This window comes from Piliocolobus tephrosceles, chromosome 9 (genome assembly GCF_002776525.5).
Source record: "Piliocolobus tephrosceles isolate RC106 chromosome 9, ASM277652v3, whole genome shotgun sequence".
NCBI lineage: Eukaryota > Metazoa > Chordata > Mammalia > Primates > Cercopithecidae > Piliocolobus > Piliocolobus tephrosceles.
In genome coordinates, this window is record NC_045442.1 from 64120826 (window position 1) to 64142033 (window position 21208).

Below are 21208 nucleotides of genomic sequence, written 5' to 3' on the forward strand. Positions count from 1 at the left end.
CCAAAAAAAAATGAATTATTACCAGTAGACCATGCTAATGAACCAATTCATTCTTTTGAAAAATTGGTAACCAAATAGAATCCTTTCCTATGAATTGCACTACTAAGGAATCAAAAAATGTGAGGAAATTTCTCTATACAGAAGTATCCAAGCTAATAAATGAAAAAGAAATACTAGAGTAGCACACCATTTTGCAACCCCTGAAGAATTAATGAGTCTAGGTACTAAGCACCAATGACTGCTAACATCACACAAGACAGCCAACCTCCAGGCAGAATAATTAAATATTACATTGAGGTTTTTATAACCAATAGCTATTCTATTTAAATTTCTTTCAAGTCAGGAGTTCTACTAAACTGATCTATCCTTTTCACGTATGATCCACTAAATGGGGTCAGCAAACTTTCTATAAAGAACCAGATGGCAAATATTTTGGGGTTTCTTGGATATAGGGTCACTGTTGTAATTACTTCAACTCTGCCTCTGCTGTTGTAGCGTGAAAGTAGCCTTGAAAGAGTGGGTGTGACTTTTTTTTTTTTTTTTTTTGAGACTAATGGGCTATAGTCTGCTGACCCGCTCTAAATGATAAGGTAGAGAAATCAATGATCCCTAATGATAAATTAATTTTTCCCAGAAGAAAAGTTAATCTTGTGATTATTATTCAATTCTCAAATTGAAATCAGCAGAAGGTATAGTCAACATGATTTTCTGGCTGCCCATCTCTTAATTTATTTTGTTAATTTAAAATGTGTGGTAAGCATCAAAAGCGGTTTGACAACTCCAAGTCCAAAGTTTATAATTTTTCAAATTGTAGTAAAGCAGATCTTATATGTTAGGAATTCAGTAGTAATTCCTTATTTGATATGAATTAACTTGATACATACAGGTATAAATACATGGGTATATACACAGAAGTAATTTAGATGGTTGGACATTTTACCTTATCAGAAAACCAAATGAGCCTGGAATCTTCATAATACCTAAACATGCCATACTTAGGGTCCAATAATTCCCTCATGATGAGCAAGAAAAATTCTTTGCGCACCCCTCCTGCATCCACAGCATCTTCTCCAACAAATATAACCTAAAATAGCACAATGCAAACACCGAATAGACTGTAAAGAAATGAAAGTACATTCTGGAGACCCTAGAGCATGTTATTTATTACTAATACTCTACAATTAATAGTTTAAAATATACATAATTTTATTTATTAAGTTTCAAAGATTCACTAAAAACAAATAGGAAAATTTTAAACAGCTTCTGAATAAAAGTCTCAATTATACAACAGAAAATGTCAAATTACCTTGAGTGGCTTCTTGTAATCTATGTTCTTTGTTTTCCTAAGGACTTCCATTGCATCTCCTACAATATTTTCTCTACGCACTACTAGAATTAAGCAGGGATTCACAGATTCAATCACTGGGAGAAAAAGAGAGGAGACGTTCTGCCTGTGGGCCTGATCAATAGCCATCTGGAAAACAAAAGATTAACATTTTAACAGCAATGCTACAATAAAGCTACTGTGACTGAAACAAGCTAACATCTACCTATTAGTTACAGGTATTCTATAATTCCTGTGCTACTGAATTAACACAGCACCTAACACAGTATCCAGTACAGCATAAAAACTTAATAAACTGAGCATAAAGAGTATCCCTTTTGAATGCTTTTATATTAATGTATAATGTATAACTCATAACACTATTAAAGTAAGCCAGTACAGAACTATAGTAACACTGATAAATCTGAGCACTGGTTTTTCTAAAAAACATTCACTGGAGGGTAAAGAGTGAGGAGAAAAAAACAAACCTTTAAAGAGTATAAGGAACAGGCTGGGCACGGTGGTTCACGCCCATAATCCCAGCACTTTGGGAGGCCAATGAGGGCAGATTACTTGAGGTCAGGAGTTCGAGACCAGCCTGCCCAACATGGTGAAACCCTGTCTCTACTAAAAATACAAAATCAGCAGCGCACGGTGGCAGGCACCTGTAATCCCAGCTACTCAGAAGGCGGAGGCAGGAGAATCGCTTGAACCCAGGAGGCAGAGGTTCCAGTGAGCTGAGACTGTGCCACTGCACTACAGCCTGGGTGACAAGACTGAAACTCTGTCTCAAAAATAAAAAATAAAAACCAAAGAGAATGAGGAATGCTCTGGCTAAGGAAGTATTACACAAATTCACTTAACTGAGTGATCATGGTATGTGCTCATGAACCAAGGATTTGATTTTTACCATTTAAAACTTTTGTTCTTTTATTACAGTTCTCCCTGAGTTCTTGTTCTAAAATGGAATATCCCATGGTAAAATCACCAAGTTATTAACTTACTGTTTTAACAAAGACCTCCAAAAAACTGGTTTACTAGCTGTTAATATAGAATACTACAAAAATACTTAGAATACCAAATGCATTTATTTGAACAGAATAAAAATGGTTACCAAGATTTGAAGGTTTTTAATTTTTAAAAATACTTTTAGACTACTAAACATTCAAGCTTTCTTTAATCCTTAGTTGGTATAGTCAGATATTCTATACCAGAGGAAGCAGCTCAAAATCTTTTTTATTTACAGGATCAAATGATAAAGCAAACTTACTGTAACCCTTTAAAGTCAAAATATGAAGTAGTTTTTAAAATCCTCTCTATAAACGAAAGAATGTTCAACATAAAATGGATGGGAAAGGGTGATAGGAAGGGGAAAAGAAAGAGGAATAGGAGATAATGGTGACCAACCCCAGGAAAATGTTTAATACCTTATTATTAAAACTTTCTTCAAGGAAATTTCACCTCCTCTTCCTAACAAGAGATCAAATGCTTCCTACTTTTAACATCTCTCACCTCTAGTGACTTCCATCTCTTACTAAGCATATAAAAAGGGGATATATAATGAAACCAGATTTTGAAACAAACCAATACCTTATCAAGTAAACTAGTAATATGGTTTATAAAGACTGAATATTTCTGTAATGAAAGAGGCTTATACCATTTGTAATATATAAAATTATTATAGGTTAAGTTATTCCATTTTCATTGCAACCCTTTTTTATAAATGCCCTCATAAGAATATACATATCACAAGCAGCAATCTTCTTGACAGCTACCCAAAGTACTTTGTGTACCTTCATTACTGATCCTAGGAAAATTTCAAATATTTACTGTCCAAAAACATCAAGGAAACAATTTAAAAAATCCCTCTCAAATTAGATTAGTAGTATACAATATTTTACCTGCATCTGTAAGACTGCATCGGTCTGTAACAGAGTAGTTTTTGCTTGAGCATCAAATACAAATGGGTATGTACAGATTGTAACAGGCATATCTGCCAACTGGAAATAAAAATTTAACTTATTAGTACAAGTTGATTTGTGATATACTTATTGTGGATGCTGTCATTTCTTATAAAGTGGACTACATTCTTTGTTTATTCACTCGTGGTTCTGGAATTACAAATAAAACATGCTACTTACAGAATTATTAAAAATTAAATGAGGCATTGGAATAAACCCAATTCCCAATTTTAGGGGGCAACTGTATACTTGAGAGTCTATACAATCACATACTGCAAGTATCTCTTGCTTAGCATATGTTAATTGCAAATCTCAGTGAATGAGGCTGCAAATTTGTTCTAAAATTGGGGGCTCCTATGTTAAATACTGTAGCCAATTCTTACATGTTAAGGCAACTGCAGCAACTGAGGCTAATAAGTAATCTGTCTATTTCTTCACTTAACAGATACTTATTGAGTATAATGTCATTAGGATGTCAAAATTATTATGAGTCCAACATCTGTTCACTTACTTAATATACAAAAATGTATCATTTAGTGTTACTATTCTGTTAGCCTTTAAAGTTAGGAAAACTGATCTATTACCATTATCAGACATTAGACACTTCATAGACAATTACTTATCCTAGTAGGTAATGTATTGATTGCTAAGTATTTTAACAGTACAGTAAAATATAAAGAGTTATGAATTGCCAGTCACACATTCTTGTAGTTGGATGAGGACCTACTTCCACCGTCTACCCAATAAGACAATATCTTTATGCCTGCCCTGGCCTGACTCAGAACCTCTGCTATAAGACTTCTAATGAAGAATTAATACACCATAAAACAATCCACTCCTTAGTGATTAGATAGTTCTTTATAGTCTGAATCTGCATTTCTTTTTCTTTCTTTTTTTTTTCCAGACAGAGTCTCGCACTGTCGCCCAGGCTGGAGTGCAATGGCGCAATCTAGGCTCACTGCAACCTTTGCCTCCTGGGTTCAAGTGATTCTCCTGCCTCAGCCTCCCAAGTAGCTGGGATTACAGGCGCCCACTGTTGAGATGGGGTTTCACTAGGTTGGCCAGGCTAGTCTTGAACTCCTGACCTCATGATCTGCCAGCCTCGGCCTCCCAAAGTGCTGGGATTACAGGTGTGAGCCACTGCGCCCAGCCTGAATCTGCATTTCTATTTATCACTGTGCATCATTTAGTCTTTGTTTTGCCCCTGCTGGAAGTGTACGTAGTTTAAATATTTGAAGTCCTAATCACGCTCTCCCTAAATTGTATTTTATTCCATTCTAAACATTCACTTTTCAGTATTTTTCATGTGACAAGGTTTACCTCCATCCTATATTTGTGGCACTGCCTAGCTAATGATCATAAATACCAATTTTGCTTCTCCAAAATTAAAAAGATTTAGATATCTCTAAAGTACCCTTTGGCTTCAAAACTCTGTTTCAAATTTTTATGTGCTAATTATACTTGACAATGAGGAAGCAAACAATATTAGAGCTATAATTTAAAGCTAATTCAAAATGCTTCATTGGTTCAAGTGTTGCGAAAAACACAACAACGAACAAAAAGCAAATCAAAGCAAAACCTAACATCTATAACAGATAAAGAAAGTTTTATAATGTTCCCAAGTGTTAAAAGTGTAGTCTAGGGTTGTGGATTACTTAAACCAAAGTGCTAAAACTTTATATATTAGAAGTGAGAAAGATATCATACAAAAAGTTTAACTTTGTGACCATTCTGAGTATCAACTAATCAATTTTAAAAATGATATTTGTTTTACTTCTCTAATATAAAATGTTTTCAGCCACATTAGGTAGGCATTTGCTAAATTTTAAAATAAAAGTTTGCTTTTTTATATTCTGAGGACACATTACATTTTATACTGGAAGACCTGAGGAGGATAGATCTGAAGCAAATATTGTTGAGGCATCATATAGGTGGAATGTTAACAGAATTTCATTTTCTTCAGAAAACTTCTGGAATGTTATACAAGTTAATCTCTACAGACTCGATTTTTAAAAATGATACATATATATTTATTTACATTTTTAAACCACAACAAAAAAAGGAATCTTTGGTTCCTCTATTACTTAGGAGAAAATGGAGTATATCTTACTCTGAACATGAGCTTTATTACACCAAACTTACCTCAGTTAATCCATGGTTGACATCCTAAGACAGCAGTGCAGAATATAACAATAACGAGGAAAGAGCAATGTTAGTGTCCAAATTTAACTATTTCTATTCAAGGTAGCATTTCATATATTTTGCTACAGCAGAATATTGAAGTAATGAGGTAGAAAATACATCTACAATAAAATACACCCCCTACACACGCATCTTATATATATATATATATCTATAAATGTAAGATCTTTGTTTCAGGTACCTTGTGACCATAAAATTATTGAGCTTGAACATAATGAAATTTGTTTTCAGCAATTAAACACCCCCATTTGCAGAATTTAGGCAGAACAAGAAAACGAATCCTATGCCTGGCTTGGTCTTAAAAAAATAATTTTATGGCTCAGTTTTTCTACTTAAAAAATAGAAAAAACATTCCTTAGACTTTAAGACTTCTAAAATCTCAGCAAAATGTTTGACAGTGTTTAGTAGATTAAAATGCTATATGGACACAAAGTGAGAAAAAATAAGCCATAAATTGTTTCTATTTGACAGAAAAAAAAACAGTAAAACATAAGGTATCTTACATTAAACATTCTTTAAAACTGAACTAATTTAAAATAGAAAGTACAGGACAGGGCAAAAGGGTTGGTAAGCAAAAATAAATAAAGAGAGAAAGATATATTTATTAAGGAAGTAATAGTGGAAATTACAATGAAAGCTTACCACTTTATTGAACAGAAATGTACATTTTCTTGTAGAAAGCTTCCATATATGCTCAGAGCAGACTCATGTAAAGCACTAGAATATTCAGAACTATGTTACTAAATGTGTGGATGGTACTTTGTGTTATGAGGAATTAATTTGACCCCAGAAGAGAGCATTGCCCTAGGTTCCCAGGAGGTGACCTACAGACCTGTGGAATAGCAAGCCTGATAGGAGTGTCTTTGTTTGCCTAGAGCTTTAGCCACCGGACAATGTGACTTATGATAGGGGCTTGGGCCATGTGCTGTCAGTTCTGCCTCCAGAAGAGCTGGGAACTAGAGGTTCCTACATGAGCAGAATGTGACTGAACCCCAGTAAAAACTCTGGGCACCAGGTTTCTGGTGAGCTTCCTTGGCTGGAAATACTCTGTATCATACATCTATGCCAGGAAAGTAATTCATTCATGACTATAAGGAAAGGACAACAGAAACTCTGCCTCTGATTATCTTTCCCAGACTCTGCCCTATGTGCAGATTTTGGCTGATTTTTTTCACAGATGGAACTTTTCATCTGTCACTATTAAAAGCCTAAATTTTTCTCTCTCTCTTTTTTTTTGAGACAGAATTTGGCTCTTGTTGTCCAGGCTGGAGTGCAATGATGCCATCTCGTCTCACCACAACTTCTGCCTCCAGGGTTCAAGCGATTCCCCTGCCTCAGCCTCCCGAGTAGCTGGGATTATAGGCATGTGCCACCAGGCCTGGCTAATTTTATATTTTTAGTAGAGAGGGGTTTCTCCATGTTGGTTAGCCTGGTTTCGAACTCCGTACCTCGTGATCCGCCCGCCTCAGGCTCCCAAAGTGCTGAGATTACAGGCGTGAGCCACTGTGCTCGGCCAAAAGCCTGAATTTTAAACAGATTCTTGTATTTGTGGTCCACATCCATCAGCTCATATAACTTTAGCACCTGTTACATCCCCAGTAGCCTTTCTAGAACTACTACCATCACCACGAAGTTCCCTGGTTTTCCCAATTCAAACTTGGGCATCTTCAGCATTTTTACTTATCTAACAAGGACAAGCATGGAGAGGATAAATAGACGGGCAAGCCTTTTCTTTATCTTTTCCAATGTTGTCAGGAATCAATTTATTGACCACTTCTTTCAAGTCACTTGTCTGAACCTCTTGGATCATGATTTTCATCACCTTCTTCTGGATTTGGTGGACCTGTTGGTGCTGAGAGTAAGAGGTCTTCCGTATCTGACTGTTGCGTTGCTTAGTAAAACCAACACAGAACAGATGAAGCAAATGACCATCAGTGGTCTTGACATTAACATGAGCTTCTTTCATGATCTACCAATTTTTGGCCATGCAACTCATTCTGTCACAGGTACGATCCATGCTATGGAAGTTAGGTAGTTTAGCGCCTCAACATCCTCAGTAGTCAGCTTGGAGTTTTAAAATGCAATTTCATCATTTGCAGATCAGAAAGGTTCACTTCAAATACACACAACCCTTGAGGCCATCAGATATAATTTTGGTTCCTTGAGTCCTGGTGACTAGTGTTTCTCTCCAATATTTCTTATACTAAACATAGCATGTACTTTCATACCATACCAATCTTTTTTAGAAAGTAGATCAACCACTTCTTGGCTCCCTATTTGTCATCTTTCATAAGGTGCTTGTTCTTGCCAAATGTCATGATGCTGCTCAGAGAGTCAAAAGGACCCTTGGCTGATTTTAACCCACTATCCTTTCTCTGTAATAAACTCTAATCATCAGTGTAACAATTTTCAATAAGTTCTGGGAGGTCTTGTAGCAAATTATCAAACCTAAGGGTAGTTTGGGGGACGCTCCCCAAACTCACAATTGGTATCAGAAGTGAAGGCAGTCTTGTGTGGACTGTTCTCTTTAACTCTGTAGTTGACTAAGTTCTCACATGTCACCAGGGGTATTATTGGAGGATTTAAGATATTAGCAAATAGCAAAGACTTTGGGTTCTCTCACTATATTGTGCTAAGTAAAGCCAAAGCAGTGTGTAAGCATAAGCAAAACATCACTCTATGCAAATCCTATTCAGAGGAAGATTATTATTGACAAGAATTTCTTTCAAAAAATTCAGAGTACCAAGTTATTACTACGTAAGTGCTCCTATTGGCAGTGTAAACAAGGTGAAAGTCTTTAGAGACTGTCCTGCAAAAAAGCCTATTAGATTATACACTCAGTTTAGCTAGAAGGCAATATAAAAGGAACAACCAAAATCCTTTTAGAGTATACCTTGTGGGACTTTTTTTTGAAAAAAGAACTTTATTATTTTAAAGCAGCTTTAGGTTCACAGCAAAATTGAAAGGAAGGTGCAGAGACTTTCAATATATCCCTATCCTCACACATGCACAGCCTTCACATCACCAATATTCCTCTTGTAGGACATTTAAAAAGTGCTATTACTAAGTAAGAAAGTTTAAATAAGAAAAAAAAAGCCTATAAAAATTCATCTATGGCCTGCTTGATAACTATACTATACACCAAGGGAGTTTATAGTATGGGAGATGGATTTCCTCCTTAGCTAAATAATGAAATATTAGTATTTATGCATTATCTTTTTTATTACTATACGTAAGTAGATATAGATGCTATGCATATCATTATACATTGGGGAAGTCAATAAGATAATGTTAGAATTTATAGTGCGACTAACCTATACTAAGCAGAATATAATCTGGTTACACTAAAAATTGGAAGAGAAAGACGTGAACTGGCAAGAATATGAAAAATAATAGGACATGCAAAACTTGAGAAAAAGAGATGATTAGACATTAGGTAAAATCATTTTTCTAAGAGAGAGAAGCACCAAAGGAAAAACCAGATAAAGATAATTAAAGTATCAGAAAGGGAAGAAAAAATGGCAAAGAGTTTGGTAGTAACCAATAAGGTATTTTTACAAACAATTTAAAAGCAAAGTTAAAGGAGGGTAAGGAAACTGAGAATAGTACCTAGAAAGTACTCTTAGAAAATGTTTCATTGTAGTGCACATAGAGAAAGGCAGCAAGAGAACAGAGTTATTAGACACGTCAGAATAAAAGCTACTGCCAAATTTGTAGCCTGTGTCAAGGTAGCCAGCAATAATAATCACCATTTTATAAAGACTTAACTATGTGCCAGAAATTACTCTAAGTCCTTCAGAGGGATCATATAAATTAATCTTCTTAAAACTTTTTAAGGTAGGTACTAACATTCTAATTTACAGAAAACAAAATGAAATCTCAGAGAGATTAAGTAATTTTCCCAAGAACAGAACTCAATATATGCTGAGGTGGGATCTGAACCCAGGCACTTTTTCATAAAAGTTACTCTGCTTTCTCATCATATATATTTATGTTGTGAGCTAGAATTCTTAATCATCACAACATCCTCCATAATAAATTAATTTTCCAATTTGTAATGTTATTTATTATTTATTTATTTTTTGAGATGGAGTCTCACTCTTGTCACCCAGGCTGAAGTGCAACGGTGCAATCTCAGCTCACTGCAACCTCTGCCTCCTGGGTTCAAGCCATTCTCCTGCCTCAGCCTCCCAAGTAGCTGCGATTACAGGTGCCCGCCACCACGCTTGGCTAATTTTTGTATTTTTAGTAGAGATGGGGTTTTGCCATATTGGCCAGGCTGGTCTTGAACTCCTGACCTCAGGTGATCTGCCCACATTAGCCTCCCAAAGTGCTGGGATTACAGACGTGAGCCACCACATCCAGACTGTAATGTTATTTATAATTACAAATTTGTTGTGGTCTTAGAGTTCTTATAAGAGCTGAGCACCAAGAGTTTAGTACTAGTTTAATGTGTGTATATATTTATATAATATGTAAGTGAACACTGGGCTTCTTAAGAAATTGTTCTTCTTTAAAAGGCTCCACATATCCCTCCAAATGTTCTGAATCCTTTCAAAAACACTGCTAAAAGACCTAGGGTACCCTGGATGGTGTGTGAGGGTTTATATGCAAAGTCGTGGTAAGAACAAGGTTCATTTTCTGAAGAACCAGTTTTCCTCAATGGCAAATACATTAAATCTCTTTTATATTGCAATAAATATCTATTATGCCCATAATGCAAAATTTGCATTTAAAGACAGAAAATTAGCCTCAGTTCAAGTCTTGCTGAGGGAAGGTTAAATCCTTAAGAGATATGTTATTTCTCCTGCCTTCACAGGTTCTCTGAAGGAAGAGTTTGAGAAGCTTTACCTAGGTCAGAGATGAAGAAAAAAGGAAATATTTATTCAAAACTCCGCTGAGGTCAATTATTTTCTTTCTTAAAAAATTATCCCTTGATTCCAGCTACCACTCCATTTTTTTTTTTTTTTTTTGCTCCTCTTCAATGCAGAACTTCTTCAAAGTATTGCCAATGATTGTTACTGCTTCCTTACCTCTAAATTTCTCTTTACAACACCCCAACCCTAGAATGGTATTATCAAGGTTACAAATTACCTTCACGTAACCAAATTCACTGTCAATACTATGGTTTCATCCTCCTTCTCTGGAGCATTCAACAGTCTCTCTTTCACTTTTAAATTATGGTTTCCAAGACTCTCCTAGTTTTCCCCCTACCACACCTGCTTTTTAATCTTTGTGGATTTCTCTCCTTTCCTCACTTCATATCCAATTCATCAGTGATTTTTATTTTCCTTTTGTCACCAAGATTTCCTTTTATCTCCAAGATGTATTCCAAGTCCATTTCCTTCTTCCGTCTAAACAGCCATCATCCTAGTCAAACTCATCATTTCCTCTCCCCTAATCTACTAAAACATAGCTTTCTCATGGATCTCCATCTTTCATGTCAGTCCCGTTCCCTACAAAGCCAACAAAGTGATTATTCAAAAAGACCAGATTAAGTTTCCACTGTTTATCGTAACACGTTAGATAAAATCCAAATTCCTAATCCTGGTTTACTAAACTGTCTATGATTTGGCCCCTGCCCATTTCTCTGTTCCCTCCTCACTCCCATAAGCCATGCTGGCTCTTTTCTTTTCTTTTCCTTTCTTTCTTTTTCTTTTCTTTTCTTTTTGAAATGGAGTCTCACAGTGTCGCCCATGCTGGGGTGCAATGGTGCGATCTAGGCTCACTGCAACCTCCGTCTCCTGGGTTCAAGCGATGCTCCTGCCTCAGCCTCCTGAGGAGTGGGATTACAGGCGCCCATCACCATGCCTGGCTAATTTTGTATAGTTTTATTAGAGACGGGATTTCACTAGTTGGCCAGCCTGGTCTCTAACTCCTGACCTTGTGATCCACCCACCTTGGTCTCCCAAAGTGCTGGGATTACAGGCATGAACCAACAGGCCCGTCCCCATCCTGGCTTTTTTCTATCCTTCAATCATGTCAAGCTTGTTTTCACCTAAAGTCCTTTCCTCACTTCATATCCAATCCATCAGTGATTTTTATTTTCCTTTTGTCGCCAAGATTCCCTTTTATCTCCAGTATTCCAAGTCCATTTCCTTCTTCCATCTAAACAACTATCATCCTAGTCAAACTCATCATTTCCTCTCCCCTAATCTACTAAAATATAGCTTTGTGAACTATGTTCACAAAGTCAAATGAACAAATGTTCATTGTTCTTGAAATTCTCTCTGCCCTGATCTTAAAGGGCTACTCCTTGTCATTCAGATTAACACTCATACTTCATTAGACAAGTCTTTTCTGAAACCTATCTTTACTAAGTGCCCTCATTTTAAAAGTACATATTATTAGCTGGTATTTTTTGCCTTGTTTGACTATTACTAATCTTGCCCACTAGATTACGAATGCCAGGAGAAACAAGGCTCTGCCTGGTTCACCACTGTATTTCTAATACCTAAATCAGTGCCTGTTATATAACAGATTCTCATTGTTTGTTGAATAAGCAAGTGACTACACCTAAATCTACAGAATGGCTATAAACCTGACCCAGCCTCAAGGTGACTCAGGAGAAAAGTCAATGAGTCTCTCCCAGCCCAGACCCAACTGCACTAAGGAAAAGATGTCTAGAAGCAACCTGATTCTGGGAGGTGGGAGTATCCTAAAAACAGCATGCAGTAGCCAGATTGCCATTCAAAAACTACTGTACTTTCTTAGTGCTTACTAGACATATTCTAAACACTGTCACAGGTGCTGGTTGACTGACATACCCATCCACAAGAAGCTTACAAGCTGGTGCCTAGCAAGCAATGAAAGGTTACTCACCCTTCTATTATATAACTGCTGCATACATATTAAATTACCTGTGTGCAGAAAAGTGGGCCTCAAATATACAAAAAAGGCTAGCAAATAAGAATAGTAAACCTATTTTGTATCTAGCTGCTTACCCATTTCTGCATTAAAATTTTATGTGCCTAATTCAAGTTTTATGTAAGACCATGGTACTATTTTAATGGGATAGTAAGTGTGTAGTTATTAAAGACTTAGCCACATAAAAAGATGTGTGCACCTACATTTATATAAAAAATCTGAAATAAAAGTAAACATATAATCGGCTCACTGCAACCTCCACCTCCTAGGTTCAAGTGATTCTCATGCCTCAACCTTCTGAGTAGCTGGGATTACAGGCATGTACCACCATACTTGGCTAATTTTTTGAATTTTTAGTAGAGATGGCATTTTGTCATGTTGCCCAGGCTGGTCTTGAAATCCTGAGCTCAGGCAATCCACCTGTCTCGGGCTCCCAAAGTGCTAAGATTACAGGCATGAGCCACCGCACCCAGCCCTATTTTGGTAGTCTTGAAGCACCAATTTCATAACAATAATGCATTCTTAGGAGTTTCAGTATGAAGAACGCCAGTATTTTCAACATTGGAGAAATAAGAGGCAATCTCATGGAAAATAAATGAGTTAAAAATCCATTTCACATTTGCAGTTTTTTTTTTTTTTTTTTAAGTGTAATCCATCTCTTTGGTTTGGCTTTGGTAAAAGAGTAGAATGTTTGTATTTAAATACTGTATAATATATAGCACTCCTTTTGCAATGTTTTTTTTATTTAAAAAGTAAGTTATGGATAAAAGTTCTGAAAAAACTTTCTCATTTCAAAACCAAGTAATTATTTCTTTTTTTTATTAGATACATATACATTAAAATGATACATAAAAATGAAATCACAAATTGCACAGAAAACCTACCATTCCATAGGCCTGCTGTTGGACCCAGTTGATATAATCATTCCTTATATCTATCAATTCTTGTACTTCATGTATATAAAATTTATCATACTGTATAATCTGTCCCGTTTTCTCATTTACCTACAAAAGAAAATGTAATTGACATTAAATTTACTCAAGACAGAGAAATTTTTTTTTTTTTTGAGATGGAGTCTTGCTCTGTTGCCCCAGCTGGAGTGCAGTGGCACAATATCATCTCACTGCAAGCTCCAACTCCCGGGTTCACGACATTCTCCTGCTTCAGCCTCCCGAGTAGCTGGGACTACAGGCGCCTGCCACCACGCCCGGCTAATTTTTTGTATTTTTAGTAGAGACGGGGTTTCACTGTGTTAGCCAGGATGGTCTCGATCTCCTGACCTTGGGATCCGCCCACCTCAGCCTCCCAAAGTGCTGGGATTACAGGTGTGAGCCACTGCACCCAGTCAAGACAGAGAAATTTAAAACGTCTAAAGAAAAAAATGCTTTGGGGATATTCTTAGCTAATATTTTCTTCCTACAAAAAATAATTACTGAGTGCCTACTATATGCAAAATGCTAGTTAAGTGCTATGGGAGACCCAAAGATTTGTAAGATGTGATATCTGCATTCAGTACCCCAAAATCTAGAAAAGAAAGACATGTCTTTATAACTACAACACAGTATGAGATATGGATGATTAAAGTGTATATGGCATATATAAACTAGACACTATAAAGACTTATGGTTGGGAAATGGGACCTTAATAATAATAGCAGCTAATGCTTGTTAAGTGTTGCTCTGTGCTGGCATCTGATTAGAATAAATTTTAGGAAGTGATATCTGGACATGACGTGAAAAATGAAGAGGATGCAAATTACCACCCCAGAGATTACCTATTAATTACAAAGAACAAATCTTTACAGTGCAGAGCACCATCTTAATCAAGTGATCTAACTAATCATCACCAACATTGGAACAACGAAATATTATGTTCTTGGTGATATAAATCAACAAGAAGCATAGGAATCATCTATGAAGGAAAAACGGTTTAACCCAAATCCAATCAAGTCTTCTAATCTAAATTCTAGGTTACAGGAAATACAAGGGAGAGAGGAACAAGTTAAATAAACATCACCAGGAGGAAACAATCAGACAAATCCTGATTATGAAACTTTTATAAGAAAACTGGCCAAGAGTCTTCAAAAAGTCAAGGTAGCAGGGATTGAAAAAAAAAAAAGGAGCTATTCTAAAGTAAAAGAGACTAGAGGAATTCTGGTACTAAATATAGCAGAAGACTTTGTATCAGACTAATCTTCCTGACACTAACAATTATAACTCTAGACAATACATTTAAGAAAACTGCTATACTTAAAAACACTGAAGATCCACCAAAAGTAGGCAGAAACAGGAATGGACACAAGCAGAGGATAGAGCTCAAGCAGAAAGCAGCAGTCTTTAATAGACAAAGAGTGAAGCTGCCAGCACAGCCAGCCAGTGAGGAATAAAAAAATCAAAGAAAGAAATCCAGAAGACGAAGCCCCAAAATCTGTGTGCAAACTCCCCCCACATCCTTGGCTAACTCTAAACCATGAATGCACAAAGTAAGACCTGCTAAAAGTAAGTAAGTAAGTAAGTAAGTAAGTAAGTAAATAAATAAATAAATAAATAAATAAATAAATAAATAAATAAATAAAACTCAAACCCAATAAACCAACAGAAAGTACAGCTGAGAGGCTACTCCTTTTTCTTTTTCCTGAGATGAAGTCTAGCCCTGTTGCCCAGGCTGGAATGCAGTGGCATAATCTCGGCTCACTGCAAGCTCCGTCTCCCAGGTTCATGCCATTCTCCTGCCTCAGCCTCCTGAGTAGCTGGGACTACAGGCGACCGCCACTACGCCCGGGTTTTTTTTTTTTTTTTTTGTATTTTTAGTAGAGACGGGGTTTCACCATATTAGCCAGGATGGTCTCCATCTCCTGACCTCATGATCCGCCCACCTCGGCCTCCCAAAGTGCTGGGATTACAGGGGTGAGCCACTGCACCTGGCCAGAGAGGCTACTCTTACAGTAAGAGTTCAAAACAAGCATTTCCAGAGGAAAAGGGGCACATTTCATAATAATAAAAGGATTAATTCACCAAGAAGTCACAACAATCCAAAATAGCAGACCTTGAAAATAAATGAAAGAGAAATCAACAGAACCGCCATCATAGTTGGAGATTTTTAACACTGCTCTCATTAACTGATAGAAAAAAATAGACAAAACCAGCAAGTATAGATGATCTGAAAATTTAAACCAACTTGCACTCACTGTCATAGAACACTTCACCTAACAATTATATATGAAATGTTCACTAAGATAGACCAAATCCTGGACCATACAGTAAGTCTTCATACATTTAAAAGAATCCAAAGTATACAACATATGTTCTTTGTCCACAATGCAATTAAACTAAAATCAGTAATAGAAGATTTGGAAAATCCTAGAATATTGGCAATTAAACAAAACACTTGTAAATTACTGAAAACTTTTCTTGAACCTGTAAGAGAGCTAAAGTTACAAGATAACTAAGTAGCCTGAATCCAAGGATCAACAAATGCTTACAAAAGGTAACAAGGTACCAGAAATGGCTCATTTGTGGCAGGGAGCAAGAGGAAACTACTATCATCATACAAGCAGAAGTAATATGCTAAAATTTCAAGGATCACTTCAAGCTGAGTGTGGGGTAGCTTGATAGTATGAAACCCAGCAGAGTCCCAGGCAACTGGCGCTCACAGCCTCTTGTCCATAGACTGCCAATGGGTGCCCATGGAAACAACTGGAAACAAGGCAGAGGGGAAAAAAAAGGAAACAAGGCAGAAGATCAAGAGCCTCTCTCAATGGTACAAGGAATTAGCTGCCATGTGAGAAAGGAACAAAGGCCCGCCACCCTGTCCAGATCCTTCCTTCACACAGAGCAAAAGCCTTCAGCCACTGAGGAAGGGAAAGCAAACCCATGTCTCGTTGCTGAGAGAAGGAAAAACCTTCAATTTCTTGGAGGAAAAGTGACAAGAGGAAAGGTGACAAGAACAGTCCTAGGCTCAGAATCTTCTATCAGTAGGACTAGACATCTGCAATTGCTGGAGGAGGGAGCAGAAACTGCCACACAAAAAGATCCAAAGCAGTTTGGTTGCCACAGGGAAAAGGGGAGGGAATTCTGACAAAGTTCCATGCAAGGTCCAGGCACACATAATCCACCTAAAACCAAGGCTATGCTGTAACAACCAAGAACCATTTCTGTTCCCTCTCCTCTACCAATCTTTAAAGGACTGAGTAACAAGCAACACCAGTTTACAACTAACAAGAGGAAAGAGTGAGAAGAAAACCCCTCTAAGGAGTAGGCATGCAAAGTGGGGCACAAACATTCACAAAAACCATTTGACACTCCACTTCCACCCTAAACACACTGTACCACAGGCCTCAAATTCCTCCAGTGTTAGAGGCCTCAAATTCCTCTAGCATCAGAGGCCTGTAGTGTAATGAAGGTATTTATAACAAATTAAAAATTCAATCCCAGCTTAACCTCTGACTAAGTAAACTCAAATCCTTACACTAATACCAGATAGGAGAGGTGTACCAATTTATAAGCTTTAAACCTACTGATTTCAGTTTCTTACTATTTTATAATAGATAACCCAAAATTATGAGACATATCAAAAACCAACTGAACAGGCTGGGAGTGGTGGCTCATGCCTGTAATCCCAGCACTCTGGGAGGTGAAGGCAGGCAGATCACCTGAAGTCAGGAGTTCAAGACCAGCCTGGCCAATGTGGCGAAACCCTGTCTCTACTAAAAATAAAAAAATTAGCTGGCTGCGGTGGCACATGCCTATAATCCCAGCAACTTGGAAGGCTAAAGTACAAGAATCACTTGAACCCAGGATGTGGAGGTTGCAGTGAGCTGAGATTGCACCACTACACTCCAGCCTGTGTGACAGAGCAAGACTCTGTCTCAAAAAAAAAATTATTAAACTGAACAAAACAAAACAAAAAAGTGTCTAGAGGCAAAGCAATCAACAGAGTTAGATTCAGAGAAGATCCAAATGTTGGAGCTAGGAAACAGGGGCTTTAGGAAATATTTTTAACTTAAAAGTAAAAACACACAAAAATTTGTGGGATGCTAATAAATCCAGGCATAACAAGATCATCTGAAGGTACAAAACTCAACAGTAAACAGCAAAATACAGAATACTACAACACTGTAAATATGGTGTGTAAACTACTCTTAAGTAGAAAGACTAAATGGTTAACCAATCAAAAATAACAACTACAACAACTTTTCAAAACATAGTGTAAGATATAACTAGAAACAATAAAAAGTTAAAAAGCAGGGGTACAAGGTTAAGGTGTGGAGTTTTCATTAGTCTTCTTTTTGCTTATTTGTTTACAAAAACAGTGTTAAGTTGTTATCAACTTAAAATAATGGGTTATAAGATAGTATCTGCAAGCCTCATGGTAACCTGAAACCAAAAGCATACAACGAGTACACAAAAAATAAAAAGCAAAAATGAAATCATATCACAAGAGAAAAATCACTTTCACTAAAAACAAAACAGCAAGAAAAAAAAGAAGGAAGAGAAAACTGCAAAACAACCAGAAAATGAATAACAAAATAGCAGGAGTATGTCCTTACTTATCAATAACATTGGATGTAAATGAACTAAACTCATGAATCAAAAGACATATGGCTGCATGAATAGAAAAATAAGACCAAATGATCTGTTGCCTACAAGAAACACACTTCACTTGTAAAGACACACAGACTGAAACAAAGGGATGGAAAAAGATATCCCATGCCAATGTTAACCAAAAGGGCAGGAGTAGCTACCATATCAGAGAAAACAGACTACAAAACAAAAGTATAAGAAGAGATGAAGAAGGTCACCATATGATGATAAAGGGGTCAACTCAGCAAGAGGATATAATAATTGTGAATATATATGCACCCAACACTGGAGCACCTAGATATACAAAGCAAACATTATTAGACTTAAAGAGAGAAATAGACCTCAGTACAGTAATAGCTGGAGACTTCAACACTACACTTGCGACACTGGACAGAGATGTACCGGACAGAAAACCAACAAAGAAACATCAGACTTAATCTGCACTACAGACCAAATGGACCAAACACATACTTACAGAACATTTCATCCAATGGCTGCAGAATAAACATTGTTCTTAGCACATGGATCACTCTCAAAGACAGACCATATGTTATGTCATAAAACAAGTCTTAAACCATTCAAAAAAACTGAAACAGGCCAGGCGTAGTGGTTCACGCTGGGTAATCCCAGCACTTTGGGAGGCCAAGGCAGGTGGATGACTTGAGGCCAGGAGTTCAAAACCAGCCCAGTCAACATGGCAAAACCCTGTCTCTACTAAAAATACAAAAAATAGCCTGGCGTGGCCTGTAATCCCAGCTACTTGGGAGGCTGAGAGATGAGAATCACTTGAACCTGAGGGGTGGAGGATGCAGTGAGCCAAGATCAGGCCACTGTACTCCAGCCTAGGCAACAGAGTGAAACTCCGTCTCAAAAGAAAAAAAAAAAAAAAGAAAAACTACGAAAGAAATTGAAAAGGACACAAAAAATGGAAAGATATTCCATGTTCAATATTGTTAAAATGTCCATACCACCTACAGCAATCTATAGATTCATTGCAATCCCTATCAAAATACCAATTACATTGATCACAGAAATGGAAAACACAATCCTAACATTTACACAAAACCACAAAAGACCCAGAATAGTCAAAGCTATCTTAAGCAAAAAGAACAAAACTGGGAGGAATCATATTACCTGACTTCAAATTATAGTGCAAAAGTATAGTAATCAAAACAGCATGGTACTGGCATGAAAACAGACACATAAACCAATGGAACAGAATGGAGAACCTAGAAACAAATCTACACACCTAAAGTGAACTCATTTTTGACAAAAGAACCAAGAACATACACTGGAGAAAAGACAGTCTCTTCAATAAACGGTGCTGGGAAAACTGAATATCTGTATAAAGAAGAATCAAACTAGACCCCTATCTTACTATATACAAATCAAATCAAAATGATTAATGACTTAAATCTAAGACCTCAAACTATGAAACTACTGTAAGAAAACATTAGGGGAAACTCTCCAGGACACTGGTCTTGGCAAAAATTTCTTGAGTAATACGCCACTAGCACACGTAACCAAAGCAAAAGTGGACAAATGGGATTACATTAAATTAAAAAACTTCTACACAGTAAAGGAAATAGTCAACAAACAGAATGCGAGAAAATATTTGCAAACTAATCATCTGACAAGGGATTAATAATCAGAATATATAAGGAGCTGCAACAATTCTATAGAAAAAAAATGTAATAATCCAATTTAAAAAATGGACAAAAGACTTGAATAGACATTCCTCAAAAGAAGACATAAAAATACTAAACAGGTGGCCTGGTGCGGTGGCTCATGCCTGTAATCCTAGCATTTTGGGAGGCTGAGGAGGGTGGATCACCTGAGCTCAGGAGTTCGAGACCAGCCTGGGCAACATAGTGAAACCCTATCTCTACTAAAACACAAAAAACTAGTTGGGTGTGGTGGCATAAGCCTGTAGTCCCAGCTACTTGGGAGGCTGAGGCAAGAGAATTGCTTGAACCCGGGAAGTGGAGGTTGCAGTGAGTCAAAAAACAAACAAACAAAAAAAAAAACGGGCATATGAAAAGGTGCTCAACACTGATCATCAGAGAAATGCAAATCAAAACTACAGTAAGATATCTCACCCCAGTTAAAATGGCTTTTATCCAAAAGACAGGCAATAACAAGGGCTGGCAAGGATGTGGACTAAAGGGAACCATCATACATTGTTGGTGAGAATGTAAATTAGTACAACCATTACGGAGAACAATTTGGAGGTTCCTCAAAAACCTAACAATAGAGCTACCACGTGATCCAGCAATCCCACTGCTGAGGACCTACCCAAAATAAAGGAAAACAGTATATCATAGAGATATTTGCACTGCCAGGTTTATTGCTACACTGTTCATAACTGCCAAGATTTGGAAGCAATCTAAGTGTCCATCAATAGATGAATGAATAAGGCTGGGCACAGTGGCTCATGCCTCTGTAACCCCAGCACTTTGGGATGCCAAGGTGGGCAGATCATGAGGTCAGGAGATCGAGACCATCCTGGCCAACATGGTGAAACCCCATCTCTACTAAAAATACAAAAATTAACCAGGTGTGGTGGTGTATGCCTGTAATCCCAGCTACTTGGGAGGCTGAAGCAGGAGAATTGCTTGAACCTGGGAGATGGAGGTTGCAGTGAGCCGAGATTGTGCCACTGCACTCTAGCCTGGTGACAGAGCGAGATTCCATCTCAAAAAAAAAAAAAAAAAGGAAGAATAAAGAAAATGTGGTATTTATACACAATGGAGTACTATCCTGGCCAGGCTTGGTGGCTCACAGCCGTAATCCCAGCACTTTGGGAGGCTGAGGCAGGTGGATCATTTGAGGCCAGGAGTTCGAAACCAGCCTGGCCAATATGGTGAAACCCCATCTCTACTAAAAATACAAAAAATTAGCCAGTTGTGGTGGCAGATACCTGTAGTCCCAGCTACTAAGGAGGCTGAGGCACAGAACTGCTTGAACCTGAGAGGTAGAGGCTACAGTGAGCTGAGATCACGCCACTGTACTCCAGCCTGGGTGACAGAGCAAGACTCCATCTCAAAAAAAAAAAAAAAAAAAAAAAGACATTTCTGTCATGTACAACAATATGGACAAAACTGGAGGACATTATTTAAGTGAAATAAGCCAGGCACAGAGATAAATATTGCATGTTCTCACTTATTTGTAGGATGTAAAAATCAAAACAATTTATCTAATGGAGACAGAGAGTAGAAGAATGGTTGCCAGAAGTGGCAAGGGTAGTGGGGAGGCAGGGGCATGGGTGAGGT

General features: G+C 37.3%; 1 protein-coding gene across 3 annotated transcripts in view; it reads right to left on the bottom strand.

Annotated features, from left to right (window-relative positions):
* The window catches only part of HERC4 (HECT and RLD domain containing E3 ubiquitin protein ligase 4), a 143616-nt gene that overhangs the window by 34452 nt on the left and 87956 nt on the right, over window positions 1-21208 (bottom strand). For 2 of the 3 annotated variants that reach the window (XM_023205108.1, XM_023205110.2), the window contains 5 exons: window positions 13239-13358; window positions 5428-5451; window positions 3226-3324; window positions 1307-1474; window positions 941-1084 (listed from right to left, as the gene is read on the bottom strand). In XM_023205108.1, the coding sequence (XP_023060876.1) occupies window positions 941-1084; window positions 1307-1474; window positions 3226-3324; window positions 5428-5451; window positions 13239-13358 (555 nt within the window). The remainder of the gene's footprint in view (window positions 1-940; window positions 1085-1306; window positions 1475-3225; window positions 3325-5427; window positions 5452-13238; window positions 13359-21208) is intronic. The other variant, XM_023205109.2, reaches the window with a different exon arrangement.